Source organism: Canis aureus, chromosome 1 (assembly GCF_053574225.1).
Source record: "Canis aureus isolate CA01 chromosome 1, VMU_Caureus_v.1.0, whole genome shotgun sequence".
Taxonomy (NCBI): Eukaryota; Metazoa; Chordata; class Mammalia; order Carnivora; family Canidae; genus Canis; species Canis aureus.
Window position 1 is genome coordinate 114,047,818 of NC_135611.1, and position 24,951 is coordinate 114,072,768.

General features: G+C 54.9%; 1 protein-coding gene across 6 annotated transcripts in view; it reads left to right on the top strand.

Annotated features, from left to right (window-relative positions):
* Positions 1–23,600, top strand: part of AKT2 (AKT serine/threonine kinase 2) — a 50,730-nt gene extending 27,130 nt beyond the window's left edge. For 4 of the 6 annotated variants that reach the window (XM_077851503.1, XM_077851493.1, XM_077851512.1 and 1 more), the window contains exons 3-13: positions 1,105–1,233; positions 2,928–3,043; positions 12,461–12,610; positions 13,059–13,190; positions 14,995–15,060; positions 16,122–16,190; positions 17,036–17,158; positions 18,499–18,627; positions 18,835–19,049; positions 19,605–19,707; positions 20,770–23,600. In XM_077851503.1, coding sequence (XP_077707629.1) covers positions 1,105–1,233; positions 2,928–3,043; positions 12,461–12,610; positions 13,059–13,190; positions 14,995–15,060; positions 16,122–16,190; positions 17,036–17,158; positions 18,499–18,627; positions 18,835–19,049; positions 19,605–19,707; positions 20,770–21,165 — 1,628 coding nt within the window. In that variant the 3' untranslated portion in view covers positions 21,166–23,600. Of the gene's footprint in view, positions 1–1,104; positions 1,234–2,927; positions 3,044–12,460; positions 12,611–13,058; positions 13,191–14,994; positions 15,061–16,121; positions 16,191–17,035; positions 17,159–18,498; positions 18,628–18,834; positions 19,050–19,408; positions 19,497–19,604; positions 19,708–20,769 lie in introns of all 6 variants that reach the window. The other 2 variants (XM_077851538.1, XM_077851527.1) reach the window with 2 other exon arrangements.
* Positions 23,601–24,951: the final 1,351 nt, after the last annotated feature.

The window sequence follows — 24,951 nt, forward strand, 5'->3', positions numbered from 1 at the left end:
CCTCCCCCTTGGGTTCCCCCACCCCCTCCCAGTCCTGGGCAGCCACTAATCTGCTTTTCACCTATAGATTTGCCTGCTCTGGACATTTTATACAAATGGAATTATAATTTGTGGTCCCTCGTGAGAAGCATTTTTCACTTAGCATAAGCTGCAGCATGCAGTGATAATTTCTTCATGTGACTGAATAATATTCTATTGTATGTTTATGCCTTGTTTTGTCTGTTCATTAGTTGATGGACTTTGAGTTTCCCCTTTTTACAATTACGAATAATATTGCTGTGGACATTTACACATGAGTTTTTCTTTTTTTTTTAAAAACACATTTTTTTTTTTTTAAATTTATTTATGATAGTCACAGAGAGAGAGAGAGGCAGAGACACAGGCAGAGGGAGAAGCAGGCTCCATGCACTGGGAGCCCGATGTGGGATTCGATCCCGGGTGTCCAGGATCACGCCCTGGGCCAAAGGCAGGCGCCAAACCGCTGCACCACCCAGGGATCCCTACACATGAGTTTTTCTGTAGGTCTGTTTCACCATCTTGTTTTAATCCTTAGCAGCCCTCTGAGGAGTGGGTCCTTGCAGTATGGACATGTGTACGTGGGGTGCTGGGATATTCACGGTTTGAACAAATGGAAGCAATGAAGGGGCACTCAGAGGGCGCAGCAGCAGTTACACTCTGCCTGGCACAGTGTTTTGACATTTGATCCACCTGCACGGCTGTCCTGGTGAATACCAGCCCGTGGGATTTGGCCTTACAGGGCCACAGGGCATGTGTATTTGGAAGCTTGGGCCTCCCCTGGGACCGGGCCACGCGCTGGCAAGGACAGCTGGGATGGCTTGCCGCTGGCCGCACGCTGAGGCAGCTGGTGCCCTGGGGCGCTGCGGCAGGCGCCTTCCTGCCAGGCCTGACCTCTGGATCACTGGGGCCCAGCCCAGTGCCCAGCCTGCGTCAGCAAGGGCTGCCTGGAGGTTTTCTCTAGGAGAGGTACTCTCCTCTCTGCCCTCTCGTCAACCCTCCTCCCACCCAGGCACCCTTTGTGAGGTGCTATCACACAGAGCTGCCCACCTTCACCTCTCCCCCCCTCCCCCCCCCGCCACTGTTCAGGTGAATACATCAAGACCTGGAGGCCCCGGTACTTCCTGTTGAAGAGTGACGGCTCCTTTATTGGATACAAGGAGCGGCCTGACGCCCCTGACCAGACCCTGCCTCCCCTGAACAACTTCTCTGTCGCAGGTGCGTCTCGGGACATGCCACGCCAGAGTTCAGGTGCTCAGGGAACCGCTGGCAGGTCCAGGGGCACATGGGGTTGGCCTTTCTCAGGCATGGGCCTCTCTGGGGCCTGCCTGCCCTCGGATCCATCTCCCCCCCCTTCCCACCTGCCCCACCTTTGTGTCAGCTGAGCCTGGGGTGGGAAGGCTGAACTGGTGGCCAGTGGGGAGCAGGAAGAAGGGAGAAGCCAGGCATTTCCCCAGCCCCTCGCCCCAGGCAGTACTGCCTCTGTGGTTCTGAATCTGCTGGCCAGGCCCCATGGTTCTGGTTGGTGTCAGGTGCCTGCTGTCCTTCACTCTGGTAACAGCCCACTTCTCTGTCCCTCTAACCTAGAGACAGTGTGGCCTCCCGCTCAGCTGATGGCAGAGCTAACTTCACATCCTCTGTCCCCTGTGGTACCCCAAGTGGTGCCTTCCAGCTGGACCCTGGCCAGTGAAAGCTTACCAGCCCCCAGTCCCTTGCCTGGGCCTTACAGAACCACAGTCCTGCCCCTGACTCCCTGCTTCCTTCCTGCTCTGGCACCTGAATCGATCTCCACATCCTCATTGTCCTACTTCCTAAGAGGCAGCTAGCTCCTCAGTCCAGACCATCACCCTCTCCCACCCAGCTCCCTGCTCCTGCTTCTTACCCAACAGCACCCGAGGCCACTCCCACCCATGACTCTGAATCCAGCTCCAGTCCCCTCTCTGTCCTGCTTAAAGCCTTGTCTTGGTCACTTTCTCTGTGTTGTGGTGACCCCAATGTGGCTGTGCCCCACACCAGCTTCTCACTTGAACTTCAGCCTATCCTGAGCAGCTATTTGTGCATATCTCCTTGAGTGTCCTCCAATCCTGCTTCCCCACCCTGTCGCAAACTGGCCTCAACTCCTCTCCCCAGCCTCTCCTACTGTCTCTCTTCCAGGGAGGGCTGTGTTGCCCACTGGTGCTCAGGCCAGAGGCCTGGGCCCTGCCCTAGTGGCCTTTACCTCTCCTGTGGCCTGTCTCCCTGTCTACCCTCCTCTCCCCATGGCCCACCACACTGTGGTGTGGCCCCAGCCTTCTCCTTGGGCCCCTGGCCTCCCTTCTCTCTCACTGTCTCTGGCAGCCAGAGGGATCTGTCTAAATCTCTTCGTGTCTTTTCCCTATTGAAAACTTTCTGTGGCTCCCTGTTGTCCTCAAGACAAAGTCCAGGTTCCTCACCACACACCCTGGATCCTGCAGTCCAAGCCCTGTCCACCTCCAGCCTGCCCTTCTCTTCTCCCCTTCTTACATCTAGAGCAGAATCCACCATTCCGTTGCTGTGCTGGACTCTGTTGCACTTCTGGGCTTCTGTATGTGATGCACCCTTCTGTAGGCTGACTACATTCTGTTGTCCGTGAGGGCTCAGTGCAGAGACGCCGCTTCCTCTGGGATGCCCCCTGAACTCTGGGCTAGGTTGGCTGCCCCCTGGGCTTCCCCCTTCACAAGCCTGACCACTGGGCTGTCATCATCTGGTGGTCTGGCCCCCTCCCCAACACACTCTGGACCTTGAGCCCCACAGAGACAAGGCCAGGGCTGACTCAGTCACTAACGTATCACCACACCATCTGGAGTGCAGGAGGTGGCTCAGGCCTTGTGGGCTGCAGGCTGGCAGGGCTGTGTCCTCACTCTCCTGGCTCTGTCCTCTCTCTTTGTCTACAGAATGCCAGCTGATGAAGACTGAGAGGCCACGGCCCAACACCTTTGTCATACGCTGCCTGCAGTGGACCACTGTCATCGAGAGGACCTTCCACGTAGACTCTCCAGATGAGAGGCGAGTTGCAGCCTCTGTGTGGCCGCCCTTTGAGAGTAGCCAGGACAGAGTCCCCTGGGCCCCTGCCTAGGAGTTTCCTGTCTGAGCTCTGCTGAGAGCTGGAAAGAGCAGGGGTTCTTAGTCTACAGACTTTCTTCTGTGTTCTTAGACTGGAGGGTGCACTGGAATCATGGGGAGAGTTTAATGGTATGAAGCTTTGGGCCCACTTCAGGCCCTCCCATTGTCTGCAAATCTGTGGGGGGTCAGGGAGCTGCATTTTTAATGACTATAGCCACTGATTTTGAAGCGGATGGTTAAAACAATTGGTTTAGTCATTGGAAGAGATGATACAGATTTACCTGGTTCAAAAATCAAACAGTGTCAGGAGGTGTCTGTCACATACAGCCCCTTGCTGACCGTTCATCTGTGTCCTTGGAGAGCTTCATGGGTGGACGAGCTCATTCAGATAGACTTTTGCACTCTGCTCCCCTGGCTGGTTCTTTTTACACAAAAGGTAGTATTGTACACAGACTTCTGAACTCTCCTTTTTACTTTCTTGGTCTTGGGGAATCTTTCTGCTTCAGCCTACAGAGAGCCACCTCCGCCGTGCTGGCTCTGGTTTTGTCTTCAGCAGCTGCGCATCTGTGTCCCCAGATTTACTTAGCAGTTCTTTACGAATGATGATTGGGGTTGTTTCTGGGCAGTGGCTCATTACAGGTGGGGCCACGGTGAAGTACCTGAATGCTTACCTCGTTGGACATACGTACAGGTGAATCTATAAGGGGAATTCTTAGACATGGGACTTCTGGGTCACAGGGAACATGCACTGGTGATTTTGAGAAGTGTTTCTCTTCGGTGATGTCTGAATGTCCTTGCAGCCTTGTGTTTTCAAACCTTTGGATTTTTACCAGTTTGATCGGTGAGAAGTGGCACCTGAAGGTAGTTTTCACTGGTCGTTTTGTCTTTATGGGGGAGTTCGAGCATCCTCCCCAACGTTCAAGGTCACATGAGTTTCCTGTTCCGAACTGTTTGTTCGTAACCTTTGCTTATTTTTCAGTTGAGTAGTTGGTCTTTTTCTTGAAAGCTCTTTCTGTATGAGGGAGCTTAGACCTTTGTAATGAGTAGCAAGTATCTTTTTCCCCACTTTGTCCCTTTGGACCTCACTTTGAGAAACACTCCTTTGGCTTGGCTGGGGGTGGGGATGAGGATTCAGCTGACGCTGTGGAGAATCCAGGAAAACAGTGCCACCCACGAGAACCTTCTGCCATGATAGAAATATTGAATACCTGTGGTATCTGAGAGGGGGGCCAGTAGCCACAGGTGCTTTGGAAATGTGAAATGTGGCTAGACTGCAAAATGGAATTTTTGTCTTTGTTTAATCAGCTTAAACGTAAGTAGCCATAAATAGCTGGTGGCTCCCCCCTCGGACAGTGCATATCCGGAGGACACACAAAATGATATTGTGTGTTTCCACAATCTGTACTGTAATTGTCATTGTGTGGCTTCCCAAAGTTAAATTATGCCTGCCCTGCATAGCAGAACTACCTACCATCTCAGGCCAGCTGAGGGGTTACTCCATTGAAAGCTGGGGACAGAAGAAACCATGGGCTGCCAGTAAAAACAAATGGAGACCAGTAGGTGCATAGGGCCTGGGTGTTGGCCGAGGTGACTCCAGAAAAAGGGACTAGCTTGTGTTCAGGCCCAGAGGTGAGACAGGATGTCATCTCAGGAACCACAGAGAGTTCTGTGTCAGTAAAGAACCATGGGCCAGGGGCCTTGGGAGAGGGCAAGGGGAGGCCTTGAAGCCGGTGAGTTCAGCCAGGTCGTGGACTCCAGAGGGAGATCCCTCCAGGGCTCCTCACTCATGAATCAGTTGGGGTTTGTCACAAGATCTCTCAGAGATTCAGGGAGCTGATAAACAGGAAACCCTTGATTCAGCAGTACGTGGCACACCATTCACAAGCCTGGAGAAGGAGCAGTGGGGAGTGGGTAAAGTGTTGTAGGCAAGAGCCCCACTCTGCTTTGCATTTTAGTGAGATTCTGGGCTCTTCAGCAAGGGAAAGAATCCTTTACCAGGACTGTAGGGGGTCGACAGTCTCCACCTTGCTCCTTTTCTTAGCATTTGCTCCTGCTGGAAAGAAATCTGCTGGAGCTGCTCTGAGGCCAGACCCCGCCCTCCCCCCATTCCTGACCTTAGCCCTGGGGGAGGTGAGAGCTAGCAAGAGGGAGGGTGCCCACTCCCACTGGCCTCACCGGCCTGCCCCACACAGGCCTGAGCCTGGGGAGAGGTGGGGCGCGGGGTAGGGGTGTTGTCTGGATGCCACAGTGGCCTGCTCCCCAGGGCTCCTGGTAGCCTCTCCTGCCTTCCCCTAAATTCTGCCCCACCCCAGCCACGTTGTTTGAGAGGCACGGGAACATGGCAAGAATACTATAGGAAACAAACACCCAGGTACCCTGCTCCTAGACTCACACATCCAGCATCTGCCGGGTTTGCCTTATCTGGCTTTGTTTTCTGCTGAATTGTGCACTTCGTCTTGACACTTTGCTCCTTATACGTCAGCAAGCATCTGCTAAGAATAAGGAGTTTCTCCTATAGAGTCATGATGCTGTTACCATACCTGAGGTGACTGTGCGTTGTAGGTATTTCCCAATCCCCTCTCCGTGGCCATGTCTACTAGGATTTCCCCGGTTGTCCTCAAAATGTTTTTCAAACTGGGATTCGTTCAAGGTACTTGTCTCTTTGGCCTATTTTTACCTCGTTGAGCCCTGTCTTTTCCCCTCACACAATGTGGTTTTTGTTTTTTGTTTTTTGTTTTTCACAAGCCGGGCTAGTTGTCTTGTAGAATGTCTCACACTCAGGATGTGATATCTTACTGCCTTTTGGCATTGTTTACTTTGTTCCTCTCTGCTTATATTTCTTGTAAACCAGAAATTAGGGCCTGAGCAGGGTTGGCAAACCATGGCCCCAGCCTCCTGTTTTTGCAAAGAAAGTTTTATTGGAACACGCTGTGCCCATTCATTTCTAGACTATCTATGGCTGCTTTTGCCACTGTGGCAGAGCTGAATACTTGTAACAGAGATCGTGTGGCCTACAAAGCCTAAAATATTTACTCCGTGGTGGTTTACAGGAGAAGTTCACAGACGTTTGGTCTTAGCTGGTATACTTAATAGTGCATCACATTGTTATGACCTTTTTTTTTTAACTTATTTATTTATGATAGTCAGATAGTCACAGAGAGAGAGAGAGAGGCAGAGACACAGGCAGAGGGAGAAGCAGGCTCCATGCACTGGGAGCCCGATGTGGGATTCGATCCCAGGTCTCCAGGATCGTGCCCTGGGCCAAAGGCAGGTGCCAAACCGCTGCGCCACCCAGGGATCCCTGTTATGACCTTTTTAATGTAACTCTTACCATGTCGTTTCTCTGCTTAGGATTCTGAGTGGCTTTACTTCCACTGGGGAGTAAACTCCAGAGTTTATGCCATATTCTTTTTTTTTTTTTTTTTTGAGAGAAAGGGAAAGAGCGCAGAGGCTTGGGAGGAGCAGAGGGAGGACAAGCTGACTCTGCTCTGATTCCATGACCCTGAGATCATGACCTGAGTCGAAATCAAGAGTCAGGGATCCCTGGGTGGCACAGCGGTTTGGCGCCTGCCTTTGGCCCAGGGCACGATCCTGGAGACCCGGGATCGAATCCCACATCGGGCTCCCGGTGCATGGAGCCTGCTTCTCCCTCTGCCTATGGCTCTTTCTCTCTCTGTGACTATCATAAAAAAAAAAAAAAAAGAAATCAAGAGTCAGATGCTCAACTGATTGAGCCACCCAGGGACCCCCCTCCTTTTTTAAAATAGGTTCCAGTGTCTAGTGTGGAGCCCAAAGGGGGCTCAGACTCAGGACCTGAGATCAAGACCTGAGCTGAGATCAAGAGTCGGCCACTTAACCAGACTTGAACCACCCAGGCGCCCTAGTTTATGTCGTATTCTACAGAGTGCTACATGATTTGGTCTCTTCTACAGAATCATTTTTTTCCCTTTAAAAAAAAAAGATTTTTAGTTATTCATTTGAGACAGAGATAGAGCACGCACACATGAGCAGGGGCAGAGGGAGAAGCAGACTCCTTGCTGAGCAGGGAGCCTGACAACACAGGGCTTGATCCCAGGACCCTGGGATCATGTACCTGAGCCCAAGGCAGACGCTTAGCCAGTTGAACCACCCAGGCGCCCCCAGAATCATTTTCTATTGCTAGTTGCCTCACTTTAGTCACATTGATCTCTCTGCAATTCCTTAAACATGCTAGACACACTTTCTGCCTCAGGCTGCAGAATAGGACCAACGCTGTGCCACCCTCACTAGAGCTCAGGGCCTTGGCCATGGTGGGGAACAGAGGAGGAAGCGGCTGGCCCAGGCTGCCCCCATGGAATTGCATGTACTGGTGCCTTTTCTCTTCTCCATCCCCTCTGCCACCTGGCACCCTTGGCCTGGAGGACTGCCATAGACTCCTGATGCTTCCTCTCCCTACCCACAATCCACATCCCACTGTAGCTGCAGACTTGAAACAGAAATTAGATCCCGTCATCCCCCGCACAAACCCTTTAGCGGCTTCCCAGGCCATGAAGGATGAAGACATCCGTCCCTAACACAATGCTGTGTGGAGCCCAGTCCATTCTGGGCTGGTCCTCTCTCCTGCCCTTGTCTCCTCAGTTCCTCTCTCTGTCACCCCAGCAAGGCTGGCACCTACCAGGCCTTCTGCGCACACCCCAGGCTTCCCGGCTTCACCCTCAGCACCAGAATGCAGGCCTGGCACACTGAAAGTGCTCAGGAAGTATTCACTAGCCGGCTAGGTGAGTTCTCACTCCAGCCCTTTGAGGTGTTTGCTCCATGCCAGGCACTGCCCTAAGCACTTTTTGTCTCCTGCTCATTTTGTCCTTACACACACAACCCCCTGGTCCCAGCCCTACATGTCAGCCAACTGAGGCACGGGAAAGTCAGATGGCCCGGCATTGCCACCAGGAAGGGAAGACCCAGGGCTCATGCCAGGCCATTGGCTCCAGAGTCTGCTTTTCAGCCAATGTGTCATGCCCTGATGCATGGGAGGCAGATGAGAAGTGATGTCTTACAGGGCCCCACAGCAGTTTGCCGTGGACTTGAGCTCCGGGCCCAGAGGCCTCCTCCTGAGCAGGTCTGCATTCCGCTTAGTGCTGCTGGGGGAGCAGGGCTCCCCCCGATGTGCTTCCCATGGCCCCAGAGCCCACATGAAGGATGAGAAGCTACCCAAAAGTACTCAGTTGACAGAAGTGCTTCGAGGGCGGTAGGGACACGTGGGTTTGTGACCTGCAGCTTCTGCTGACAGGCTGTGTAATTGGTCAGTTGCTTGTGTCTCCGTGCCTCCAGTCGCCCCGTTTATAGAATGAGGTGAGTAGCAGTACCTACTTGGGAGGGTTGTGGGCCAACTCAGGTTTATGGCACATAAAGCACCTGCGTAGCTTCTGGCCACAGTGTGCTCCAAGAGCCACAGCATTTCTATTGCTGTCTGGTGAGGGAGGCCCCTCTCACAACAGTGGCCAAGGTCAGAACTCCCAGTGGGTGGCTTTCCTTCACTCCCGCCCCAGCTCCATGGCATCAGTGTCCCTTATTCCCTGAGTCTTCTGTGAGAGGGCCCTGCTTAATCTCCCGGGCCTCATCTGGGAAGGAAGCTAATTCTCATCAGGGAGTGGCGGCATGGTGCCAGGGGTACAAGGGCCAGGGTGTGAGTCTCAGCTTTGCCACCTCCTGTTTGCATGACCCCCACAAGTGACTCCATCTCTATGTGCCTTGATTTCCACATCAGAAATGTCCCCCTCTCTCTAGTGTTCTCTGTGAGTATGGAAGAAGCTTTTTTTTTTTTTTTTCCCATCATGTCTCTGGGGGAAGGGGATTGGTTCCCCTGGGAGCTCTCCTTTGACGGGTGGAAGGCACAGCAGCCCCAGCTCTGGGGTGGGAGCTCCCCTCTGCCCCAGACACACCATGTTGCAAACCCTTAAGGAGTATCCTGGACAGAGGCCCTTGCTTTTTCTCTGGAATTCTGTGCTGCAACTTTGCAATCTTGGTCCAGTTGGAACAGGATTGGGGGCTTGTCTGGCAGCAGGAGAGCCCCAGTTACCCCTGCACAACCTCCTCCATGTCTGTGGGTTCCTTGGTTTCCTGTGGGCCTGGGCATCATGAACCAGGGTGGATGGGTTGGGTCCAGACCTCACCCAGCATCTTGAACACCTTCCTTGAACACTTCCTGTGTGCTGTGCTCTATACATAGTGGCTCACCTGCACCTCAGTGTCCCTAGTCTATTGAGGAGGGGTCATCTGGCCCTGGTGGCAGAGTTGCTGTTTGAGCCCATGCATCTCATCACCAGCTCTGTGGCCCAGAGAGGCCCCTTGGTTCTGCTTCCAGTGTTTCCATGGTGTGGATGAACCATCATTTGTTTATCCAGGCTTCTGTTGATGGACTGTGTTCTCCTCCCTTATAAACAGATGATGGCACACTTTGCATCTTAGCCTTCAACTTGCTTTTTTTCGTGTGACGATCTTTTAAGATCTCTATATGTGAGATATATACATATTTTATTCTTTCTAATGTCTTTTAGGAGATGGGTAATTTATTTTTTTTCTATTCTTTTCAGGCTCCATGTCTAGCATGGAGTCCAGCGTGGGGCTTGAACTCACAACCTGAGATCAAGACCTAGGCTGAAGAGTCAGATGCTTTAACCAGCTGAGCCCCCGACCCCCCAAGGTGCCCCAGTGATTTGTTTTCTTTTCAATCCATGGTTATACCTGAAGTCAGCATTTAAAATTTTCTTTTTTTTTTCAAGCATTTAAAATTTTTAAGAGAGGGCAGCCCAGGTGGCTCAGCGGTTTAGCGCTGCCTTCAGCCCAGGGCGTGATCCTGGAGACCTAGGATCGAGTCCCACGTCCGGCTCCATGCAGGAGTTCCCTCTGCCTATGTCTCTGCCTCTCTCTCTCTCTCCTCTGTGTCTCTCATGAATAAATAAATAAATCTTTAAATAAAAATTTCTAAGAGGACGATTATGATCTGATAAAGTGTACCATGGGATGTGCCACCCCTTTCCCATTTTCTGAAAAATAGAAATATGAATTCAGGGTTAGGGATTTATACTGTAATTTGTCCCAAAGAGGTCATGGGTTAAAACAAGTTGAGAAATGGCAGCCTGAGGTGTTGGCTCAGAGAGGGAAGAGGCCACTGTTGTTCTGCCTGCATGTGTGCTGGGCCTTGGTATAATCTGTGTGGGTGCTCATTGGGTCTCCATGTGTACCCGTCCTGGGTATGATCCGTCTGGGTGTGCACTGAGCCTCTGTGTGCACTGAGTCTGGGGCCTCTTGAACTTTGGCCGCCTTGCTCACTGATTCCCCGGATACCTGCAGAGTGCCTGCTCAGGTGCTGCCTTGTACCACATACCAGTAGATGAAATCCCTGCCCTCGTGGGCCTGACATACGTGTTCTGGGGCCCCCAGATCCAGCCCAGGAATGGCCAGTGTGCTGGCACTTGATGTTGGTGCTGGCAGTATTCACACATCTGTCTTATGAAGCACCATCTCCTGTGAGCAAGGTCACTTTGAGACTTGGATCTTCTGGGTGTGAACCGGGGCCTCCGGTGGTGACTGCTTGGTTCAGCAAGCCCAGGAACTAAGCAAGAATGGCCCTGCCCTTCGATTCTGAAAGATCACAGGCCCTCTGTGATTTCCAGCTGCCAGGCTCACAGGACCCACTGTGTTTTTCTTGACTTTTATTTTTTAAACCTGTGCTTCAGTTTCCCCATCTGTAATGCAAAAGGAGAGGGGAGTGCTCTGGGAGTGTTGGCGATTGGGGGACAGCAGAATGAGACTCCTCCTTGCCCCTGACTCCCAGTTCCCCTCCCTGGAGGCAGCCAGGCCCTGTGTCAAGCACATCCTTCCAGAGACGTCCATGCTAGTGTGTACACATGTGCCTGTGCACATATTCCTTTTGTTTCTAAGTCCTATAGTGTGACACTCAGCACTGTTCTACACCTTCTTTTTGTCCCTTAAGATGTCCGAGGTCATCTCAAGTCCGTATATAGATCTCCCTCCTTTTTCTGAGCTGCAGGGCGCCCCTTGCATAGATGTTTCACACACATTCCCTGAACTTCCCAGCACCTGGGAAGCTCAGTCCTGTGGCCACCCTTTGGTAAACCCAGTCAAGATAGACCACCAACCATAAGATGCACCCAGATTCCAGCAGTTATCACAACATGGGAAGATGTGTGCCGTGGGTCTGCTGGACTGTCTGCAGTAGCTCTAGTGCTCTTGGGACATGATGGCGTGGAGGCTTAGCACAGCCCAGCAGGGTGGCCCCGGCTCCCAGGCCACTTGCTCTCTGAATGACCTTGGCCAGGGGCCTCAGTGGCTCAGGAGTGCAGGCAGTTTCCCCTGCTGCCTGGGGCTGGAGCTGATTCTGGAAGATGTGTGGCTGACTGGCCAGTCTCCCTGAGGCTTATCTGTGATTTGGGAAGTTACCTGCTTGTGCTCTTTGAATTTTTTCCTTCTCAGTGTGCTTTTTATCTTTCTCGCTGTTCACGTGGTGGCTGTTTTATAGACACAGAATCCGTGGAGGGTTCAACATATACTGGGTTGAGCCACCTAAAATTGTGTAGTGAGTCAGACATGGGAGGGGAATGGAAAATTGAGTATCATTCAGCCTCCTCCTTTCTTTTTTGTGGCCTCTGGTTGTTTTCACTTATTTCTCCTAGATCTATCTTCCCTTTCTAGAGACAGAATGGTTTGCAAGTATCCAAAGAAAGTTATTTCCGAGCAAGTTCTACATCGTGAGTGACAGAAATAGTTTATTCTTAAACCAGGCTCCTTTTGGCTGCTTCCTTGTCTGCCACCTTCTGTTTTCTGTCCCTGTCCCACTAGGAACCCCTGTCCCAGAGCCCTCCTGGCAGACAGCCTCTTCCCTGCAGTGATCTTGCCATGTGAGATCTTCAGCTTCTTTTGGCTAATGAATTCTTTCTTCCTTTTACTCTTGGTTTGTTTTTACAAAACATTGTGCTTGTCATTTGTTTGGGAGGAACCCCGAGGAGCACTGTGTTTCCCTTATTCCAGAGTCGGGTGGTGGCTCGTTTTCAAGGGGCTGTGAGGGAAGATGGTCTCCCTGCTTGGGTCATTTGATTACTGCTCACTTCAGGTGGCTCTCAGGCCAGGCCCCTCCTAGGACATAGATAATAGTCTTATTCTGCGCTGGCCCTCTTTTATGCACTGCAGCCAGAGGATCTGTAAAATTTCAGTCCTGTCCCATCAGCTCACCCTAACCTCAGACAGATCTCTTCAGAATGCTCAAGGGCGTTTGGTCATTTGCTCCCCTTGGAGGGGATGGGGCTCTATCCTTCTTGCCCAGGCTCCCTGGGAATCACGGCTCTTCTGACGTGTCCCTCACAGGGAGGAGTGGATGCGGGCTATTCAGATGGTCGCCAACAGCCTCAAGCAGCGGGGCCCGGGTGAGGACCCCATGGACTATAAGTGTGGCTCTCCCAGTGACCCTTCTGCGGCTGAGGAGATGGAAGTGGCAGTTAGCAAGGCTCGGGCCAAGGTGGTAAGTGCTGGGGTGGGGGAGGGCAGGCCGCCAGTCTGTGAGCACCCCTCTCCTCACCAACACTGGTTTTGCCACCCTTGGTTTCCATACAGAGGGTGCAAGGGTGCAGCAGGGACACTTCATGACCGCCCCATAGGCTGGGTGATGTCTGGGGGTGCTGGCGTACCACAGGGCTGTTCTTTGTCCCTGTGAGGGGAGCCACATCCACAGAGATTGTGAAGACCTGTCTAACCCCATATCTCTGCCTCCCGGGGCCCCCTGCCTGGGAGAGCCTTGGTCTGAAGGCCACTTCAGAGCAAACAGTTGCTGCCCAGAGCCTCCCTTCCTGCTCATTCCTGAGCATTTTGGCAACAGTGTCCTTCAATTCTTCCTTTCTCTTTGTTAAAATGTCCTCCCATGGGCCACATGCCAAGCACTGACTGCTCCACTCTCTCCCCCTCCTGGGCAGACCATGAATGACTTCGACTATCTCAAACTTCTGGGCAAGGGCACCTTTGGCAAAGTGATTCTGGTGCGGGAAAAGGCCAGTGGCCGCTACTATGCCATGAAGATCCTGCGGAAGGAAGTTATCATTGCCAAGGTGGGAGCCCTGGGGGGGGGGGGGTGGGCGCTGGCTGGCCTCTGTGGTGGGGACCAAGCTCCTCTGTGCCTTCGGGGAGTCTGAGGCCACCCACCCCACCCTCTGGGTGCCCAGGGGCCTAAGATGGAGAGTCTGACTGGGCCTCACCCAGCAGGCGCTATCAGGGCCTGATAGCAGATCTCTTGTGGCCGAATGGGCCAGTGGGGAGGCCTTAAGGGTAGGAGGCTGGGCCAGAATGGAATTCTGTTCCTTTTTTTTCCCCTTTAAAGTTTTTAAAATGGAAAATTCCTGACATACACAAAGCGTCTAAAAGAAAAATAAATACAGTGGGCTCCCATGTAGCCAACAGCCAATGTCTACAATTGTCAACATTTGATCCGTCTTGTGTCATTAGCTCTGTCCTCCCCTTTGTTTGTTCTGGAGTATTTTAAGGCATGTTCTAGACATCGTATCATTTTACTTAGGTATGTATCTTTAACAGATGGAAATTTTAAGGATTATAATGGAACTATGATCTCATCAAGGAAAACTAATAGCCCCCTATGTGATTGGTCCAAGGCAGGCTTCTTCAGCCTCAGCATTATCGGCCTCGGGGGCCTGATCATTCTTTGCAATGGGGCTGTCCAGTGCCCTGGCCTTCACCCCTAAAGCCACTAGCACCAAATTATGACCATCGAAAATGTCTTCAGGGGTGCCTGGGTGGCTCAGTCAGTTAAGCATCTGCCTTCAGCTCAAGTCATGATCCCAGGATCCTGGGATCAAGTCTCCATCAGGCTCCTTACTCAGCAGGGAGTCTGCTTCTCCCTCTCCCTCTGCTGCTCTGCCTGCTAGTGCTTGCTCATGCTCTCTCTCTCTCTCTTTCTCTGTCAAATAAAATCTTTAAAAAAAATGTCTTAAGACATGATCAGTGTCTCTTGGGGATGGACACCCCAGGAAGAGCCAGTGTCTTCGTACTGCGGGCAGTTCAGGACTTTTTAGCAGCTCTCTGGGGGCTTGCTTTGTGCACAGATATCAGACTTGAGCCCATGTTAGAGTGGTGTACAGGGCCTGTGAAGCCCGTGCTGGGCCCACCCCCAAGTTTCTGTTTTGGTGGATCTGGGAGGGGCCTGAGAATGTGCATTTCTCCCAAATTCCCAGGCAGCATGATGCTGCCAGTATAGGGACCACACGCTGGGAATCACTGGTCTCAGCTGGAGTCCTGATCAGATCCACTTCCTTTTTTCAGCAGTAACACTTAATAGGTGGTGATTCCCACTGCCTGTGATGTCACCTCAAGGGTTTTACAGTGTCTGCTTGTCTCTCCATAGGGATGCAAAAATTGGCCAGTGGGCTTAACAGGTGATATAGTTCAATCCCTGTGTCATAAAGTCCCCATTGACTTCACCACATGGCTTTGAGAGTGAGCCACTGATTGGCCTTGTCTAGGGCCATTCTTGCTTTTTTTCTTCAAGATTTATTTATTTGAGAGAGAAAGTATGAGTGAGAGGAGAGGCAGAGGGAGAGAATCTTCAAGTAGATCCCTGTTGAGCAGGGAGCCCTACGAGGGGCTGGATCTCACAACCCATGAAACCATGATCTGAGCTAAAACCCAGAGTCAGATGCTTAACTCACTGAGCACCCCCTGGCACCCCAGGGCCATTATTTCAGTCTGGCTTGCAGATGGCACTGTTGCCCTCCTGCCATTCTCCGTGTAGCGGCTAGGAATGGAAGTGCATTTCACCGAAGCATTGCCCCCCATCCCTCAGGTGGGGGCAGGGTGGGGGTGGCATTGCCCTCCAGCCCCTTACGCAGCCTCTGTTTGCAGGATGAAGTCGCCCACACGGTCACCGAGAGCCGCGTCCTCCAGAACACCAGGCACCCATTCCTCACCGTGAGTGGTTCTTCCCTCTCAGGCAGGGCCTGGCCTTCCCTGTATGCCATGCAGGACCTGCTTTAGTCGGAGCTCAGGAAAAGAGCCCAACCCTGCCACCCTGAAGCATGGACTTAGTGTCGGCCAAGTGGCCAGGGCCAGGTGGTATTGGGCTCCCTAGATGGCTTGAACCAAATCCTAGGGGTGGCAGCTTCTTCATAGACGGTGGCTTCATGGCAGTGCTTCAGCTGACTGATGGTACCACATTACGGGATGCCTCCAGAACAGCATGACTACTCTTTATCAGTTAGAGGCCTTTAGGCCAGCTGGTCAAAGCGGGAACATTATTTTTTTTGTCTGTTTTTAAATGTGACCCTGGAAGATGTATTCTTATGCTGCCTGTCAGGTTAGTCTGAGGAGGCACCTCTTTGGGCTCCAGTCTCCATCAAGGCCAGCAGCCATCAGTTAAGTGGACCAGGTGGAGGATGGCTTTGGGATGGGTTGTTTCCTTAGCTCAGCTGCTAACCAGGTGTCGTATTAAGCCCTGGCACTTGTTCAGTTGAAATTATGTGAGGTATTTTGATGTAGAAGACAGAGAATAGTAGATTTGTTATGAGCAAAGGGGTCACTCAGGGGTTCCCTAAGGAACTTTCTGTAGGGCTCCTTAGAGCATAGTTTGAGAACTGCTATTTATTGGCAGATCACTTGTCCATCCTGTCTTTGGGGTTGGCTCCCAAGCCACTGCCAGTTCCTGTCCAGGAAATGTGTGTGCACGCACATGTGTGGGTACGTGCATGCAACACACCTGGCTGTGGAGCAGAGCGGTAAAACAGCTCTGGTTGCTCAGAACCAAATGTCTCCCTGGCCATGCCTCGCAGAAGCTTTAGTTGAAGGCTGAAGACAGCATCCTTCAGCCCAGTACCCCCTTCCCTGTTCTCAGGGCCACAGGCTCACTCATGTACCCCAAAAGGCAAAGCTGAAGTTTGAGCCCCCGCTGCCAGGGTGGCGGGGGGTACCTGCAGAATCAGCAGAGCGCCTGCCTTCTTCCCAACTCCCACCCTGGCCACCTTCCTGTCCCACAGGCCCTGAAGTACGCCTTCCAGACCCATGACCGCTTGTGCTTCGTGATGGAGTATGCCAATGGTGGTGAGGTGGGTGGCAGCCCCCCAGCCAGGGCTCCTACGTCTCCTTCCCAGGTGTTGGGGGTGGAGGGGAACTGTGGGTGAGATGGAGGGGGTGGAGGAGGCCTTGCTGGGTATCACTTGTCTCCCCCTCCCTCCCTTGAGGCAGGCATCAGAACCTTCATTTTACAGGCAAGGAAACTGAGGCCCAGAGAGGTTAAGTGACTTGCCCAGGTTCACCCAGCTAGTGAGTCGGGGGCTGCAGGATGCATACCCAGGCCCCGAGGTGTGGAGAGGACTGTGGGTGGGTGACCAGCAGGCTACGGAGGGTGCCCTGAAAGGCTGCAAGGGAAATGGGGTGCGGGAGCACAGGCCGGTCAGTGCTCTGCTTTCCCCATGCTCTCCTGCTGGGAGTCCGTCACTTGTCAATGGGCCGCTGCTCTGGCTCAGACTCACCTGCTCCTCATCCCTCACACTCTTCTCTCTGCACACAGGCATCACCCTCTGGCTCCTTGTTGGCTTCATCTATCCCATCTGTCTCACGGCTTGTTGTCACTTGCTCCTGACCTGCGTTCCTGTGCGTTCTCACTGTCACTCCCTCGTTCCTGTTTCCTCATACCATCCTGCTGTCCCCGCTTACTCTCCCCTTGGCACCTCCTGACTCCTTCTCTCTTCCTGCCTCACTCTGTGTTTTCCTCACGAGAGTTCTTCCCTGCTTGCCGTCTCTCACTTGGTTCTTCTCGCTGTCACTTGGAGGTTCATGGAGTAGGTGTCATCGCGTCACTGGGCTGGGTGTTGGGGGCCGGTGGGCAGGGTCCTGTTTTTCACTCCTCTGGGCTAAGTTCTGACCTCCTGCCCCGTCCCTCCTCTGGCAGCTGTTTTTCCACCTGTCCCGGGAGCGTGTCTTCACGGAGGAGCGGGCTCGCTTTTATGGCGCAGAGATCGTCTCTGCCCTCGAGTATTTGCATTCGAGGGACGTGGTATACCGTGACATCAAGGTGAGTGTGTGGCTGCCTCCTGGCCCGTGGCACTTGTAGGTCTCGCACCAGGGAAGCCAAACAGAGGCCCTCGACCCAGACGTCCCCCTCCAGGGAGCGTCTACCTCAGGGGTGTTCCCTAGTCCACCTTGCTGTGGGACACCCACCCTCCTGCCTAGGCCCTAGGGGGCGGTTCCACGGTGAGCGGCCCTGCGGGCCTTTCGGAGCCTCTAGCGAACACATACCTCTGTGTAGGGAGCTGGGAGGGGTGGGGGGGCGTCATAGGAGTCCAAGCACATGGGAGATCGTTCGGCAGAAGCCACCAAAGCTGACTGCATACCCTGTGAGCCAGCCATTCTGCCCGCAGTTTCTGCATGACAGGAACAGGTACCTGCGTCCACCTCAGAGGGGGAAGTGACCCGGTGTTGCTGTTGGGGAAGGGCTGGAATGCGCTGCGGCCACACGGCAGCCTCTGTGCAGATGCCCCTCTCAGGCTCACGTTGAGGGGAAGCCAGGACGGACCATATGAGTCTGTGTTGTTTGTTGAGGGGTTTGTCGGGGGCATACTTAGGTGGGGAAGCTGTAAAGAACAGCAAAGGAGTAAAGTGTTTTCTCAGTGGTGGGGATGGTTGGTAACTGGGAAGGGGCACAGGGGTCTGGTAATGGGCCCTTGAGCTAGCGGAGCTTACACAGAGGCCCACCAGATTGCCCATTTGGGTAGTTTGTTTATTTATTTTTTAAAAAGATTTTATTTATTCATGAGAGACACAGAAAGAAAGGCAGACACACAGGCAGAGGGAGAAGCAGGCTCCACGCAGGGAGCCCGACGTTAGACTTGATCCCAGGTCTCCAGGATCACGCCCTGGGCTGAAGGCGGCGCTAAACCACTGAGCCACCCAGGCTGCCCCATGGGTTAAGTTTAGTTCAAGTGGAAGAAGGAGGGCACCTCGCTGGCTCAGTGGGCAGAGCATGCGACTGCTGATCTGGGGGTCCTGAGTTTAAGCCCCAAATTGGCCATAGAGCTTACTTTAAAAAAAAAAAAAAAGTGGAGGAAGAGAGCTAGTGTTGCTCACACGCCAGTTGGGGAAGCTGCAGCCCACATTTGGAGGAGCAGGCTGGCAGGGCCTGTCTCCCATCTCTCCCTGTCCTGGCTTTTTTCCAGCTGCTCTAGGGGCTGGCCTCCCTCAGCCTCAAGGGCTTAACCTTGTGCTGGGGGTATGCCCAGTGCCCGGCCTGGAGCCCCTGGTGTGACAGCTACCACAGCAGCCTGTCGCCCTCCCGGGGAGTGACTATGGTGTGTGGGGTTCGAGGGCAGGAAGCCTTGGAAGGACGCGGCCCTGATAGGGTGACTTTTCCCACAGCTGGAAAACCTCATGCTGGACAAAGATGGCCATATCAAGATCACTGACTTCGGCCTGTGCAAAGAGGGCATCAGTGATGGGGCCACCATGAAAACCTTCTGTGGGACGCCTGAGTACCTGGCACCCGAGGTGCCTGAGGCTGGAGCTCCCCAGGGCGTGTGAGGCCAAGGGAGGAGGGGCCCTCGGACCTGTGTTTCCCCAGCCCAGACCCTGTGAGGAGCGGTTCCCATTCCTCAGATGGCCCTCCGCTGCCAGAGGCAGCACCCCATCCCTTCCTGGGTCCCCCACAGCCCCAGGGCGGTGGGGGGCGACCCCTCATTGCCCCTCCCTGCTCAGGTGCTGGAAGACAACGACTACGGCCGCGCGGTGGACTGGTGGGGGCTGGGCGTGGTCATGTACGAGATGATGTGCGGCCGCCTGCCCTTCTACAACCAGGACCACGAGCGCCTCTTCGAGCTCATCCTCATGGAGGAGATCCGCTTCCCGCGCACACTCAGCCCCGAGGCCAAGTCCCTGCTTGCCGGGCTGCTTAAGAAGGACCCCAAGCAGAGGTGAGGGCTGGGGTCTGTCCTGCCCAGCCCGGTGCCACCTGCTGCCACTGCCCCCGCAGCCAGTGGTCCATGCAGCCTGCACCTAGGGAGTCCTCTCTTGGGGCCAGACATGCCCTTAGCACTCTGCCCGCACTGCCCGGTTGTTTGGGGACACAGCAGGCAGCCCACCCTCCTGGCTTCTGTTCTGGACTCAGAGTCTGGTCCTGTGAGCCCCCTTCCCTGTGCCGCGGTTTTCTCCTCTGCGAAGTGCTCTGTGGCCAGGACAGAATCACTAAAGGCTGTTCAGGGCCAGCACTGAAAGCCTCTCTCCCAGAGCCTGCTGGCCCGGGCGGCGGGTGCTCATGGCCATCTCTGCCCAGGCTCGGCGGGGGGCCCAGCGACGCCAGGGAGGTCATGGAGCACAGGTTCTTCCTCAGCGTCAGCTGGCAGGACGTGGTACAGAAGAAGGTGAGCGCCACCTCCGGCCCGTTCCTGCAGGAGCCCGCTGTGCCAGGGTGACCTTGACTGAGGCCTCCTGGCCCCAGGGTCCTGAGTCTGGGCTCCTTTCTTCCACAGCTTCTGCCACCCTTCAAGCCTCAGGTCACCTCTGAGGTTGACACCAGGTACTTTGACGACGAGTTCACTGCCCAGTCCATCACAATCACGCCCCCGGACCGCTGTGAGTGTCTGGCCCTCCCCGGGTGGACTGGCTGGGGGTTGGAGGGCTAGGGTCTGCCCCTGACCCGGTTCTGGGGAGGAAGCTCACAGACCCTCCCTCCTTTCCTGTGTCTGGGCAGCTTGCCTGCAGTTTGTTGGTGTGTGTATCTTTGGACCCAGTGAGGGTCACCAGGAGCCATTGGCCACAGCTCATTCTAGAGCTCTGGGGTCAGAAGTCTGGTCAGGAGGCACATTCATAGTTGTCTTTCCAAATTGCCCAGGTCTTTGGGGCTGGGTTGGGTCATTGATTTTGCACCTGTCTGAGCTCTTGCTCTCACTCACTCATTGCTGGGCTGTGCTGGGGACATAGCGGTGACTGACATAGTCCTGCCTTGCAGGAGCGTCAGTTCAGGTGTGGTGACAGTCCAGGTACTCGGGTCTAGGGTCTGGGAGCCCAGGAACTGGGGAGACGCAGAGGAAATTGCCTGTCCTGGCCTGTGAGTCAGGACGGATGGCTTCTTGGAGGAGGAGACTTAGCAGCTGAGCTGTGTTCCCAGCGGAAGGAATGGCTCACAGGGATGGGAGCTCTGGACTGGAGTGTTGCAGACACTGGAGTAGATGGTGGGGGGGGAGGCGCACGAGGCTGAGCAAGAGCATCTTGAGGGCCACTGAGCGGAGCAGGGACCTGCTGTCAGGGGAGCCCTGTAAAGGTTCTCTGCAGGAGGGGGGCAGAGTTGCATCTGGTCTTCAGAGTCCCTGTGGCTGAGGAGGGAGGCTGGATTGGTGGGGGCAGCGGTGGCAGCCAGGCAGGGGACAGAGAGAGGCCTGGGCTAGAGAGAGTGGCCCCAGACGGGGAGAGCAGAGTTGGGGAGCAAGCAGCCCATGGGCCCGGGCTCTGGTGGGGGGGGGGGGGCTCTGTCCGGGGAGAGCCCCTGGGTCTTCCCTGCCCCGTTCTCCTGGACCGGACCGCTGCATGTGGGGTGTGTACTGTGTGTACTGCCTGTGGTCCTTCCTGACGCCCTCGGGGTGTTGCGCCCTCGACAGGCCCATTCTCCACAATCCACCTGCACCCCCCTCCCCACAGATGACAGCCTGGGCTCCCTCGAACTGGACCAGCGGACCCACTTCCCCCAGTTCTCCTACTCGGCCAGCATCCGCGAGTGAGCAGTGCCGCCCACCGCCACTGATGCCGTCGCCGCAGAAAACACGCACGGCTGCCATCACCGCCCCGGGGGCTTTTCTCTGTGTTTTTAAACTTTTATTTTGCCTTTTTTGTTTGCATCCCCATCCCTCACCTGCTCACCCCCATTTCCAGTTTTTTCTTCAGCCCTCTGCCAAACTCACCCCAGCGGTCCCAGCGGCCCTGCCTCCAGGATCCTGTCCTGTCCTCACCTTTGTGCCCAGACCAGGATTTAGGAGACTCTCTACCGCCCACCCCAGGACCAGGCCTTTGGGCGGTTGGAGAGATTCCGGTTTTTAATCAACATGAGCCCCAGCGAGGGGCAAAGCGTGGAGCTGTGGGTCCTGCCTGAGTTCCTGGCCAGGCATCTGCCAGCAGCCTCCCTCTGTGCTGCTGCCTCTGTCAGAGGCTGCCTCCTCGTGGGACACGATGCCCAGCAGACAGTGCCCTGGTGCTGCCTTCCATGCCCTGCATCAGGCTCAGAGTGGCCTGGCTTGGGCAGTCCAGGCCCTACTCCCACAGGGGTGGAAAAGCAATAATGTCCAGGGACAGGCGGAGGCGGAGGCCTTTGGAAGCTGCGGGGTTGGGGGTTCAGGGATCCCTGGTGTAGATGGGGCCTGGTCTACCCTGTGGGGAATGAGGAGGGGCCCGGGGGATGGGCACTGCCTCCTTAGCCTGCCTTCCCCAGCCTCCCAAGCTGCTCTCCTGACCCTGTGGATGAGGCAGGAGGAATATCTGGGGACTAGCCTCCCTGCCACCCAGTCCTGTGCCTTACCAGGGCTTCCTTCAGCTGGCCTTAACTCCTGCTGGATCCCGGGCCTGGCCCCAGCCCTTTCCAAGGATGGGGGCTGGGATTACCCCCTTCTTTCCGCCTGGGGCGGAGGGGTGCCAGTTCCAGCTGTTACACATCTCGCACCGAGACAGTATTGGGCCCCATGGACTGGGGTCGAAGAGGGGGTATGGGTGGGGGTCTCTGGTACGTACTGGGGGGCAGCCTCTGAGAAGGGGAGGCTCCGTGGCCCCTCCCTACCTCCCCCTCTCTGGGCCCCACGTTCTGCAGCCTTAAGGTGAACATGTGTCCATGCTGTGGGCACACGTGTGCGTGCCTCAGACTCTGTGTGTCTGTGGATGTGCCTGTGCATCTGGGACGTGGATGCACACGGGTGTGTGTGTGTGCATGTGTGTTGGGTGTGTGTGTGTGTGAGGGTAAGTGTGTCCCGGCCTTGAGTGTGCGGTGTGTGTGGACTTGGGCCCTGTCTCTGGCCCAAGCGTTGCATCCCGTCGGGGAGGGGTGCTGGCCTAGTGGGGGATCCACACCTGGGGCCCATTTGCTGTCCAGCCTCCCTCCCCCTCTCTTTCCCCCCTCCTCCCTCCCCCCAATATCTCTGGGTGTGTGGACCTTAGTTGTGGCTTTGATCTGCCGGCCCCACCTCCTGTACTAGGTAGTTCAGAGAGAGACATCCTAGGGTGGGGTGAGGGTGGTTTGGGTGGGGGGGGGTGTCTTTTTCCTTTCTGTGTGTGTATGTCATTTATCTGACAATTCTGTCCTCCCTACTGGCCTTCCCCGTTCCCCCCATTTGTACGGTACAAGCAATAAAGACACTCATTGGAGACCGGGGCCCGCCGCCCTGGGCCATTCCTTGCCTGCAGAGCCTGGCCCCACTGATCCGCTCCTGGAACCTGTCCGCTGTGGCAGGACCTGGGCACCGGGAGCCGTGCCTGGCCTCCGGCTCTAGGGGGCGGGCAGGTGGGGCTCGGGGTGGGTCCCCCTGCGGGTGGAAGCTGCTGAGGAGCTTGGAAGCTTCCCGGAGCTGGGGTGTGGTGGCACGGTGGGCAGAGACCATTCTAGGTCTTCAGAAGCTGCCCAGGCAAGAAGAGGTGGGGAGGGACAGGGTGGGCCAGTCAGGGTGACCCTGAATGAGGAGGGTGTGCGGGGCGCCACCGAGCCCTGGGAGTGAGCGTGAGGGGGTGGATGCACTGCATGCGGCCCTTGGGCCCTGGAGCCGGGTGGTACCTGCACGTCCGCTTCTCCCCACTTGGGCTAAACCAGGGAGCCTTGAGGGCCCCACACGCCAACGCAGGAGCCTTGGTATATGGACGGGAGTCGTGATGGCTGTCGGTCGGGGGCACCTCTCGTTTGGCTACAGCCCTCATAGCTCTGGGATCCTCTGACAGCTGTCCCCTTTGTCCTGGGGTGCCCGTGCTTGACTCTCCCCACACCTCAGGCCCAGGGTTGCCCTGGCACAGGTGAATTTAATGTTGGATTTTGCCAGAAGGGGTTAGGGCTGCTTCTCACGCGTGGAATCTTTGAGATCTTGAGTGAGGGTAGCAGGAAAGTCAGATTCAGTTTATAGGAATCTCCGTTCGCTACAGCCAAGATCCCAGGAATGCGTGGCTTTTTCTAACTTCATATGGACTGTATTATTTATTTAATTACAAAAGTATGTTCTCGTGGTCTTAAGACAAACAGAGAAGCTTCTAGAGAAAAACCTAGTTTCCCCTCCGGCCGAGGCCTCCTTTCGCATCTTGCCCCCCACGGAGGGACACCCCGAGCCTACCTCAGTCCCCTGGGTCGCCTCACTGTCCCCAGTGCGGGGCCCACAGGCTGATGAGCCACTTCCCTCAGGCGATCGTAGTTCCCACACGTAGCGGTGCTTACTTCTGTAGAACTTCTCCTGGAGGGAATTTCAGGTGGGAGAGTTTTAATAAAATTTTAAGCAGTTGGAAACGTTTAATTCTGAGTAGATTAATTTGTCTTTTGTCACGTGCACGTGGGAAATTTCACACGTTCGAAGAATAACGCGAGCAAAGCCGAAGTATGAGGAAGAGGAGTGGAAGTCACCCCGGGTCCCAGGTCCTGAGCAGGTGGACAGGGCGTCAGAACAGGGCTCCCCCTTGGGTTTGGTTGGGGGTGTGCGTGGCTCGCCGCCCAGTTACTAATGCGGAGCCCCTGGGCTCTACCTGCCGCGTCCTAACCGGTGCTCCTCCTGCGTGTGGGCCTTGTGGATGGGCTGTGTCGGTCACTGGTAAAAATGAGGGCCTGTAAGCCCTCTCTGTATTTTGGGGACCCCCTCATGGCCACGACGCAGATGTGCCTCAACTGACCCAGCTGCCTCCAACTGACAAGAATTGACTCGGTCTCTAGGTTTTTTTGCTGCTCCCGACTTTGATCCGTCTTTCCCGCACTCTCTCGCCCACATTCCAGGGTGGCTGTACTTTTAATACGTGTCAGCTTTCCCCACAAAAATGTAGTGATTCACAGATTTGTAACGTCATTTTTAAAATAATTGCAGGTGCAGGCTTGTAGAGGAAAACTTCCAAAAGAATAGTACTAAGATGATTCTAGGTCTGAAGCACCTGGAAGTCAGGACCTGCTCAGAAGCAGGCACAGCAGAGCCTTCCTGGTGGGGGGTTGGGGGAGGTGTAAAGGGACACTGGGGACCTTGGAAAGTGCCTCCCTACCCCGGGCTGAGAGCACAGAAGTTGTAGCCTTGTGCAGGGTTATACCCGAAGTTCACAATCGAGTTTGCACAGAGATAAACGCTAAGTGGTGGGAACAGATCTGTCGGAACGGACGTCCAGCTAATTCCTGTAGCTGCTGTGCCTCCGGGGTGTGGGGGGGAGTGGGTCCCCCATTCCTCACCTGTGGGCCGCGAAGTGACTTCCTTCCAAAGGGGGCCGTGTGGAAAGGGGGAAACCCGACAAGCACTACTGCCAGCCAGGCGGTCAAGGGCAACATCGACGGTGGAGCTCCCGTTGGCAGGAGGTGCCCCTGGCAGGCGATCAGGGTGGTGGTCCTACCGTCCGTGGTTGTGACGGGTGCTACTAGGGCGCTGATAGGGCAGGTGGGTGTGGGGTGTACGGGCACTCTGTCTCTGCAGCTTCCCCGGAACCTACTTTAAAATTTGACTTGGGTGCTCAGCGGTTGGGCGTCTGCCTTTGGCTCAGGGCGGGACCGGGGTCCCGGGATCGAGTCCCGCATCGGGCTCCTGCAGGGAGCCTGCTGCTCCCTCTGCCTGTGTCTCTGCCTCTCTCTGTGTCTCTCTTGAAGTAATAAAAATATTTTTGAAAAGTAAAATTTGACTT